Source organism: Macrosteles quadrilineatus, unplaced genomic scaffold (genome assembly GCF_028750875.1).
Source record: "Macrosteles quadrilineatus isolate MER2022 unplaced genomic scaffold, UCM_ALF_1.0 Scaffold_1__1_contigs__length_201487025, whole genome shotgun sequence".
Classification (NCBI taxonomy): Eukaryota; Metazoa; Arthropoda; class Insecta; order Hemiptera; family Cicadellidae; genus Macrosteles; species Macrosteles quadrilineatus.
Window position 1 is genome coordinate 107,021,968 of NW_026542594.1, and position 11,448 is coordinate 107,033,415.

The window sequence follows — 11,448 nt, forward strand, 5'->3', positions numbered from 1 at the left end:
AAGGTAGGCCGAATCTTGCAAAGATATCTTCCAAAAACTCTATGGTTTTCTTTGATGTTGCTTGTGTCATGGGACAGGCTTCTAACCATTTAGAGAATGAATCTACAACCAGTAAAACGTATTGATTTGATACAGGTCCTAAGAAATCAACATGTATTCTTTTCCACGGTGCATTTTCTGGTTCCCATGGATGCCACACTTTAGCCGGATTCTTCTGATTTCTTTGGCAGGGTGTACACTGTTTCACAAATTGTTCTATATCGAGATCCATGTCTGGCCACCAGACATAACTTCTTGCAAGGGCCTTCATCCTAACAATTCCTGTATGAGACGAATGTAGATCATTCAAAACACGTTTTCTCAGAGTGCGTGGTATAATAACTCGATCGCCTCTCATTATACAACCGTCCACTATACTCAATTCATCCAAGTGTTTTTTATACTCCTTATGACCCAATGGTTTACCTCTTAGTAAGCAATCGTAAATATCTTTCATTACAATCTCCTTCTGAGTTTCCTCTTGAATTTCGTCCAGCTTCACAGGCAATACATCATTGAATTGCCTAATTTGGTATAAACACGCTCTGTTTATGTCATCCATGAAATTTTCATCCTCTTTTCCTTTTATCGGTGCTCTCGAAAGGGCATCAGACGAGACATTCTCCTCAGAAGTTATATGTTGAACCTCGTAGTCAAAACCTTGCAGGAATATGGCATACCTTAGAAGTCTTTGTGCAGTCATTCGTGGTAATTCCTTTGCGGGGTTGAAGATAGAAACAAGCGGTTTATTATCTGTTCTTAAAATAAACCTTTTGGAAAACACATATTGAAAAAACTTATTTACACCCCAAAAGATTGCTGTAGCTTCTTTATCGATTTGAGAATACGACCTTTCCGTGAGCGTAAGAGTGCGAGAAGCGAAACATATTGGTCTTTCCGATCCATCCAGGAGAGCGTGTGAAAGAGTAGCTCCAAGCCCTACTGGACTAGCATCAACTGATAGAATAATTGGTAAATTAGGGTCATATGGAACTAAAACTCTATCTGAAGCAATTTCCTTTTTTGTTTGAAGCCAAGATTTCTCACATTCTGAGGTCCAGGTAAACTTTCTACCACCTCTGGTCAGTTCATACAAAGGGTGCAACAAGCTTGAGAGGTGATTGACAAACCTTCCATAATAGTTAATGAGACCCAACCAACTTTTAAGCTCATCTTTATTGGTCGGTCGGGGAGCATTTACTACCGCCTCCACTTTGTCTTTACATTTGTGAATACCCTTTTCTGATATTTCATGCCCTAAATACACAATCTTAGCTTTAAATAAATTACATTTCTTACTATTGACTCGCAAGTTATTATTGGATAGCCTTCTGAAAACTTCTTTTAGCCGATCTTTGTGCTCCTCTAACGTTTTACTCACTACTCTAATGTCATCGTAAAACACCGTAACACCTGGAATGTTGTCTAGAGCTTGAGATATGAATCTTTGCCACTCAGCTGGAGCATTTTTGATTCCGAACATGAGTCTATTGACCGCATATACACCCTTATATGTGCTAATGGCCTGTACTCTGGCACTCTCGTTGTCCATGGGAATGTTTAAATACGCTTGAGAAATATCAATAGTCGAAAAATACTTACAGCCACTCATGCTCGCAAATATGTCATCCAATGTTGGAATTGGATAATGATCAGGTTCCAAGTTCTTATTAACTGATACTTTGTAATCAGCACAAAGCCGAATATCCCCGTTTGGTTTAACTATCGGTACTATAGGTGTACCCCATTGACTGTAGGTCAACTTTGAGAGAATTCCCTCCTTTTCTAACCTGTCAATTTCATCATTGACTTTATCCCTTAAAGCAAAAGGAACAGGGCGGGGTGGCAGGTAAACCGGCTTAGAGTTTGGTTTCAAACTCAAATGAGCTTCATAGTTCGGTACTTTACCCACTCCTGGTAAGAAAACATTAGGAAATTCGCTCTTAAGATTCTCTATAAACTGGTCTTTTTTATGATCTGTATGATCTTCTGATACCTGGCTTAATGAAGGAAGCTCAATTTTGAACAACTTTAACCACTCCCTTCCAAAAATACTGTCTACGTTCCCCCGAATAACATACAAGTTGCCCACAGATATTTGATTTTCATAGCAAATTTCGACAGTCGCAAACCCTACCGGGCGAATTATTTCTCCTGTATAGGTTCTTAACGGCATTCTTGTTCTATTTAGAATCTTACCTGGAAATAATTTCTTAAACAGATGCAGCGGTATAGTACTGACCGCAGCACCAGTGTCTAACTCAAAAGAGTTACGCTTATCGTCAATGGTGCAGTCTAACATAATCTTTCCCGGCCTGTTTACCATTTCGGGTTGATATGCATCATCCGAGAGCTTAGACAATTTAGTACATTTCTTCTTTCTATCCACAATGGATAACATTGACATAAAAGGTGGATTTTGACACTCACCTTCCTCTTCATACTCATTTCCTGTCGAAGCGTCATCAGCTTGTCGCATGTTTTGTTTCTTTCTCCGACAAACTTTGCTGAGATGTCCTTTCCTCTCACAATTCCAACATTTAATGTCTGCTGGAATTTCGCACGCACTTATGTGATGGTGTCCCCCACACCTGAAACATGATATTTTACTACCCTTTCCTTGCAAATATCCAGCGCTTTTCTTCCCTCGAATCTGAAATTGTTCTCCAACTTTTGATTGCAAATTTGATTCTTGGATTTTCGTTGTTTCACTTTTGATTTGCTCAAAGTTACTTGCTATTTCAAGACATTGGTTAAACGTTTTATCTTCGTGAATTTCAATTAATCTAGACAGCAATTTTCCATCATGAATGCCCGAAATAAACTGTTGCCGCATATGAACGTCAGATGTTGATGCATTACATTTTGGACATTTAAAATCACATTTACTGGCTAAGGTTTTCAGATCTTTGGCGAAGCTGCCTACAGATTCACTCGGATTCTGGATTCTTTTAGTGAACTTATGTTGTTCTGCAATAATACTTCCCTTAGGTTCCAGTAATAATTGTAAAGCTTCACATATTTCGTCATAACTTTTATCCTCAATGTCACATGGGCTCAGATTAATTCTCAGGTCATGAAATACTTTAGGTGTCAACAAATTGATCAAATATTGATTTTTCTTTAATTCTGACGTGATTCCGTTTAGGTCAAAAAAGTTGTCTAGCCTTACCATGTATGAACTCCATGTCTCATTGTCCTCATCAAATTTAACAAAATTAGAACAGAAAATAGGTTGACTGGGTGTTAATATACCTTCTTCTACTAGCTCCTGGTGTCTCTCACCCTTCCTCCTCCTCATCCTCGTCGCCATTGAACAGTTTTTAATATATAAATGAAACTAACATTATGTTACATAGTTTTTACTTCCATTTCAAAATCATGAACAACACAAAAACAAAAACAAACAAACAATTAAGTCAGCTGAAAACTATTTAAATTAATATATCTGTTTTAAGACAGTACAATAATGTAGTTCATTAAAAAAAAAAAAAAAACTGTACTGGTTGCAGTTGAAATGTAAAAATAATTTGATTTGAAGGAAAAGAAGGTTGGTCTTATGTTTTAGTGCTGTATGAGTATTGAGGAACAAGAGAAATCATTGATGAATTGTTTTTTTATACAAATTAAATTACAAAGAATGGACATGGATGGTAAAGTTAATACTTTTAGATAAAGAAAGTGATATTTAAAAGACTCCAACCTGTAATTTTGTACGGCCTTAAATTTCCTAAATATCTGTACTATTATAAAAATGAGGTGGTGTCTGTTTGTATGTCTGTCTGGGCAGCTGTCATGACTAAAATGAAAATACTCAACGGATATAGCCAAAACTGAGAAAAATGATGGCCCATATATCTATGAATGTCTTAGGCCTATTCACTTCCCTGAGTTCCCTTGGGTCTACGCCCCATGAAGGTACAAAGTTCTGAGGTGGGGTTTTCAAAAGTAAATATTGATTGGTCTCCAGGGTAGGATGAGAAAACTCACACAGAACAAAACAAAACAAAAAACTCAGTCTCGGGTCTAGTTCCTACCATAAGACTCACGGTAATAATTATTTATTCCCTACACGGATATTCACTGAAAACCCAAAATAAAAAAACAGCTATAGTCAGGACCACGTAAGTTTGCAGTTGGTGGCAGCCAATCACAAGACAAGGCTAGTGCGACGTTGCCACATCGCCCGTTGACAACACTAGGTAATTAAAATATACTAAGCAATATTTTCAAATCAGCTGGTATTATTAGATTTGGCAACACTGCACGGTTCTCATTGGTTCATTCAAAACCATATGGTAAATAGGCTCTTCCCTCAACTGCAAACTTACATGGTCCCGACTGTAGGTTAAGGTTTGATTGAACCATCAATAAGTGTTTCAAACATTACTTAGAATTGGACCAGTTATCTATTTTTGTCCCTTTAATATCTTCTTTTTTATCTGACTATGATGTGACATGTGTACTTTGTAGGTGATATCAGGAGGAGTGGCTTGCAACAAGTACATACAAAGAGCAGTCGGGATGTTGTGTAGAGAGCTGGACTATGATGTTAAGGTTCCCCCACCTCATCTGTGCACAGACAATGGTATAATGATCGCATGGAATGGTGTGGAGCGCTGGCGAGTTGGCCAGGGAATCTACCAACATGACCAGCTGGATGCACTTGACATTGAGGCCAAGTAAGTGTTTGAGTGAGACCTTTGTCTTATTTCTGTCAATAAGTGTATAAATGTTTTAGCGAGTGTTAATCTGTGAACTTAATGCACTACAATTCTCTCTGTTATACATTCTTTTCCGTCTGCTTATCACTGAATGATTAGTTGCAAATTTATTTTTAGTTTTACTCAGTGGCAGCTCCAGGGGGGACATAGTCTTCCAAATCCTGCCAAAATTCCCAATTTTTCAGTATCACGATTGGCTCAAAATTCTGATACCAATAAGTTTATTTTATTTACATATTAATAATTACAAATTACAATACTTGAAAACAATATAATTTGCTGTAAATATTATATTGCCAAACTGCTTTCACAGATACACCCGTCCCGTAATTTATTTTTAAAAATAGACACTTTTTTTATGTATGTAGCCAAGATAACATTGCATTTTTCATGTGCACATGTGTTTTTTATTAGTTTTGATTGTCTTCTGCAATCGGGCAACATCCGTGACCATATTTTGTGATCTCGGTGTCACCGCTGGTCGTCTCTTGCTATCTCGTCAACACCCACAATTGACTTTTTCGGCCACGTTTCGCATGACCGGGCTACTGATAATCGACGCTTGACTGTGGGTAGTGAGGTTACTGATATCGAGATCTGATTTTGATCAGGATCAGTTACTGATACTAACCTTAAAAATGTGATTGCACAAAGCTTATGTTAGTTTGTTGTTAACTTTATATTACAATTAAATACTGAAAGTCTGCAATGTTTTTTAATTATGAATATTTTTAGTTATGAGTGGTTGGAGGCAGTGTTGGATTTATGACTAGGCCGTGTTCTAGGACTGCAGCGGTTTTGTTAAAAACGCTAGGGGTGGGCGAGTACTCGACCTTCGAGTAATTACTCGAGTTTTTTCAAATACTCGACCTCGAGTCGAGTAGTAATTACTACTCGAAAATTCGAGTCGAGTAGTTATAAATAGTGCCACTTCACGATTTTCTACACCCATATTTGATAAATTATATTTTGTTTTGTGTTGATGCCTTATTTAATCCCCATTCCTATAAAAAACAACTATCTAACCTCATATAGGTTAGACCAGCGTAAACCAAATGTTCAACAAACACGCATCGTCATTTGGCAGAGCTAGCAAGAGGACTACTAACAGACTTTCACTTTCGTACAACAGTCAACAATACGTCTCGATAACGATACAGTAAGTTGAAATAAAGCATTGAATGAATCTATCGAATTGCAATAGTCGATAGTCAACAAGGGAGTCTCGTGACTAGTATAACAATGGCAGACGATTCTTGAAGACATTATAAAGTAGAGTATCAGATTTAGTTTGAACTGCCATAAAAATATTTTATACCAAAATATAGAAATAACAAAATATTTTATACCAAAATATAGAAATACAACAAATAAAAATAACCTGTTGTAGCATAATATTTTTTCACATAAATCGGTATTGGTGTTTAGTTTTACAGGTTTTACAAACCGATAAGTTACTGCAAGGAACATCGATGCATCTGAATGACGCTATCTCATTGGGTCTTGGCAGAAAGAAAAGATCAGTTCCACTTTAAACTCAGTGTTGCCAGATGGACGATAATTGTTGTACTTTTAACTTATATCAAAACTAAATAAATAGTAACCTACTTTTACAACTGTGGTATTGGCGTAAACAAACTATAAGTATAATTTATTTTCTAATCAGTTTAGATCCTGATTAAAATTAGTCAAACCATTAAATTTTTTACGAAATAAAAGCTATAGCAATTTTATGATAATTTTACCGACATTCGCCATAATGGTGTAATGATAAATATGGCAACGTCAGCCCTGCAAAACAGCTGTTTGATGGGAAAACAAAGCAGAAGCAGAATGAGCAGACTGACTAGAGAGAGAGAGAGCAGATATGGTGACAGCTGGCGTTACAGTTACAACAAAACAATGGATTGGAGTGATTGAAGTTATGTCAATGTCAGTTTTGAATGTTTTTACTTTGAAGTGAATTTGTAACATATAATAAAATTGATTTTGTTAGTGGAAGTTTAATAGAAAGTAAAATAAACATATTCTGTTTGTGATTTTGATTGTGCAATTTTCAATCTGGTGGCAGAAACATGACGACAGTTTGAATTGTAACTTAACCTAGAAAATGTGAGTTTATAAAGAAAGGCCAAATAGGCTATACCGGGCACTCGACGTTCTGTACCCACGAGCACCTCAGCTTCCACAAGCACAGAAGGCTTTCGAATAGTTCCTGGGATAACAGGTATTTGTGTAATAGCTTCACCGTATATCTTTATTGGACCTGTTTCTGTTTAGATAGTTGTTTTTTTCAACAGTTACAGTTGCGAACTGTGCATTGTGATTTTGAAAAGGTGTTTATTCTTTAATCTTTACTGTTTGTTTACTTTTGACTTGATCTGCTTGAAAAGGTGTTTTATGATTATGAAAATTAACGTTTTGTGAGTGTGCTGAAGCTGATTTGTTATTAGGTATTGACAATTAGCCTAAATGTTTTGCGTGCATGAATTAATTATGAAGATTTAAATGTTTACTTAACCTATATTTTTCGGATTCCTCAAGAGAGAGTGATTGTTAGGTTAGGTTAGGTGTTTGTTTGTGTGTGAATTTGTTAGATTGCAGTTTTGGTAGTTGTAGGTCTAAGTTAGCCTTTAAGGTAAACTTAACTTAGGCATACTCTTATTAATAGATACGTTATTAATTTAACTTTTTCAAAGGCAATAACTTAGACCTAAACTCCACTGAAAGGCCCAACTAACTTAATCAAAATAAACCTAGACCTACCACTAGCAAAACTCCAATGTAACAATTCACACACAAACACAAATCAACCTAACATTAACAATCACTCTTTCTTGAGGAATCCGAAAAAGATAGGTTAAGTGAACATTTAAAACTTCATAAATAATTCATGCACGCAAAATATTTAATTGTTAATACCTAATAACAAATAATCAGCTTCAGCTCACTCACAACACTTTAATTTTCATAATCATGAAACACCTTTTCAAGCAGCTCAAGTCAAAAATAAACAAACAGTAAAGAATAAACACCTTAAAATCACAATGCACAGTTCGCAACTGCAAACTGCAACTGTTGAAACGAAACAACTATCTAAACAGGTCCAATTAAAGATATACAGTGAAGCTATTACACAAATAGCTGTTATCCTGTGCATGTGGAAGCTGAGGTGCTCGTGGGTACAGAACGTCGAGTATACCGGGCTACAGTGAAATGTGTTTTATTTTAAGTTAAGTGCTTAATGTGGGATTTTATTTCGAGATAATAGGCCTACTATGTTTTTGTTTGATATTTTCAGTCTGTCAGAGACGAGTGACTTGATCATTTTTATAAATGTAATGAGTGAAGAGGATAGCCCTAGTACCCATAACCTTCAAACAACAGATGAAGTGCTTATCTAAGTGATTATTTTAAAATACCTAATTGCATATTGATGTTTTTAACTTGTGATACAATATGTAGTTTGATATTAGTTTTGTTTTATAAATAAATTTATTTTAATAAATTCTGTTTCTTATTTGAATTGAAATTATTCTTAAAGTTACCTTATTAAGTTAGTTAGTTAGGTTGATTATCATGATAGTGAGGAGGAATTAAGGGCAAGAAAAAATAAAACACACAATAACAAGTGATGTGTAGGCCTAGGCCTAAATAATTTAATGCTGCAGTCAACAAGTAGTCTAGGCCAAATTTTTTATTAGGCCTAAGGTAGGAGGTACTAATAATTAGTAACCATATAACTTAGAAAATTTGGTATAAGTACTTAAACTACCTATTTAGGCCTAGGCAGGGTTTAGGCTAGGATGAAATTTGTTTCAGCAAAATGCTGCAAACTCTCTGCAAAGATAAAAACTAAGTTAACTGTAGAAAAGAAAAAATATTATTCAATAACTTAAGCATTTAAAACAAAAAATTCCAGTAGGCTAATATTACATTTGTTTGAACATTAGGCCTACATCTTTCAATTTTATTTGTAGAAAATTTGCCATAGGCCTAGCCTGCAAAACAATGTAAACTTAGCATTTTTAAGTTGTGAATAGCAAGATGCTAAAATTACTACCGCAGCTTAAACCCAGGGCCTAGGCCTACTTAACGCGCAACTACTTGACTCGACTCGATACTCGAGTTTTTACTCAAATACTCGACTCGAATTGAAAAATCACTACTCGCCCACCCCTAAAAAACACCGCGATTGCTCGTGACGATTCTGATGTTCCCTTGATTGAGGAGATGTTCACGATTTTCCCGCGATTGTGGGTGACAACAATGATGTCCCCTTTATCGCAAGAGATGTTCAGGATTTGTCTGCAATCCCGACGATGATGATGTCTCCTTGATTGCTGGAGATGTTCACAATTTCCCCAGGATTACGGGTGATAATGATGATGTCCCCTTGATCGCGAGATATGTTCACGATTTCTCTGCGACCAAGGGTGACGATGACGGCGTCTCCTCGATTGCTGTAGATGTTAAAGATTTTGTCGCGATCGCGAGAAAGTTCCACCTAAAGGGCGGGGGCAACTTGGGTTCATTTGGCATTGGTTTGCTAGTACCCTAAATACAGCACTTGTTCGAAAGGGGGGGGGGGGGGTTAAGTATCCTACAACCTCTACAACCCAAAATTCCAGGCAATGGCCCCCTCCGAGAATGTGCTGGAGCCGCCCCTGGTTTTACTGCAGCATTTTGTAAAGTCTTAGTTCTTGTTGTACCATGAAGAATGAAATGAAGAACTTTATTTGCTTTCAGGTGTCCTCTTGGGGAGGACTTGACTCAAGATGTTGCAGAAAGTGCAATAAAATGCAAATGGGTTCAGTGGTATGACCTACTACAAGCAGAAAGTGTCAATAAAAATGTTACAACCTTATAGTCTTAATAGCTGTGATAAATACATCTCTATTAATATTATATTGTATGTATTTTTGAATTATTAAGACCTACTATATCATCTGTACCACCGGCCAAAAGTTATGTATTTTGCAGCTCTAGATTGTTAAAAGTTACAGGGGAGCGAGCTGGTGTAGTGGTTAGATCGCGGGACTCCAGTCCCTGAGGTCCCGGGTTCAAATCCCACCAAGTCACCAATGGATTTTATCTAAGTGATAATGCCACAACCCCCAGGTCTACCCTGAAGTAATGTGGAAAAACAATCCCGGGCTCGTGTCTAGCGTCCTAGGACAAAAAAATAATAAAATTGTATTTTGTACCTAGGGCCAAAAATGAGGTTTTGCCGGCTCGAAACGAAGTCGAGAACTTTACACGATCTAGAGCTGCAAAATGCGTACCTTTTGGCCGGTGGTATGAACGCTATTTTTCACCACACTATTCTGGTATGTTCACCATTTTAACACAATAAATCTACACTATTGAGTTCAATTCATCTAACAGTCAACACAACTAACAAATTTAAGATTATGTGTAGAAGTATTTAGAGGAATCAGCAAAAAATAACAAATAGTTGCTAGGCAGCCGTGACAATAAATATTGCACTAGATATGGATACTGCTTGTATATTTAATATACATTAAATTCAATCCTTTATTTTGTAATTGTACATGAAATTAGTACATAGAATTGGGTCAAAAATATTTTCATAAGACTACATTAAAAACTAAACATACTAAAATTCTTCCAACGAATACAGTGGTCTTGAAATTAAACTAGGTGGCGTTCGTAGAGGCATCCACAAAATTGAGCGGAGTCATCAATGGTTTATATTATATTGTTTTGGTCATACTGCAGAAATACCAGTCGTTTTAATGCATGCGTTGCGGGTCTAAAGTAGCATTTTTACTCTTTAGGAAGTAAAAATAGTTTTTATCCTCTATGGAGTAAAAATCAGCTGTTGTCAACTCAGTTGTAAATTGCTATTATAAACGACTAGCTGTTGTACCCGTGCTTTGCAACGGGAAGAGAACACGAAATACTAGAAACATTTTGGTCTTTACATCTGTTGATAAAATAGTTACACACAAGCCTTTTAAAAACAAAATTTTACCTTTATGGCCTTTATAGGATATAATAGATGTAGTCATAAATGTAAAAAAATAATAGTACTGCACCCTGTTGGTAAACCTTTTAACTTTTTATTGCTATTCAATATCATAGAACCAACTTGGATAGTTGAAACAGCTGACAAAATTATTTTATTCCTTTTAAATATTATACTTATAAGGTTAACATGGGAAATTCCAATGACACTGGGGCGGAGCCCAAAAGGACTTTTGAGATAAGATTGCGTCTATATGTTAATCGGGAATATGAGCTATCATCGTACCAAATTTCAGCCCAATCCGACCAGTATTTTTCGCGTTTACTTGTCACAAACATACATTTATACATCCAAACTTTCTCATTTATAATATTAGTAGGATTGCATGTATCGATTCGTGCTTCGTAATTATTTTAACCTACAGTCTACAGTCTCTTCCCATAGTGTTTTAGTATTGCAGATACATTAATCAATTCCCACACTCAACACGCTCACCTTTACTGCTTCCTTCACCACCCCCTACGTCGTGGACTTATTTCCCTCTCTTCCCATAGCATGTTAGGATTGCAGATACATTAATGTAATTGCCAAAGACAGTTTCCACACTCTGCACTGCAAGCCTTACTACTTCCTTCACCATTTCCTACGTCATAGACTTGTTTCCTTCCCTTCTCATAGCATTTTTGGATTAAA

At 36.3% G+C, this 11,448-nt stretch overlaps 1 protein-coding gene across 5 annotated transcripts in view; it reads left to right on the forward strand.

The window, feature by feature from the left end:
• The window catches only part of LOC128982783 (tRNA N6-adenosine threonylcarbamoyltransferase, mitochondrial-like), a 151,161-nt gene extending 141,500 nt beyond the window's left edge, over positions 1-9,661 (forward strand). For all 5 annotated transcript variants that reach the window (XM_054401788.1, XM_054401796.1, XM_054401768.1 and 2 more), the window contains 2 exons: positions 4,513-4,721; positions 9,513-9,661. In XM_054401788.1, the coding sequence (XP_054257763.1) occupies positions 4,513-4,721; positions 9,513-9,633 (330 nt within the window). In that variant the 3' untranslated portion in view covers positions 9,634-9,661. The remainder of the gene's footprint in view (positions 1-4,512; positions 4,722-9,512) is intronic.
• The last annotated feature ends 1,787 nt before the right edge of the window (positions 9,662-11,448 follow it).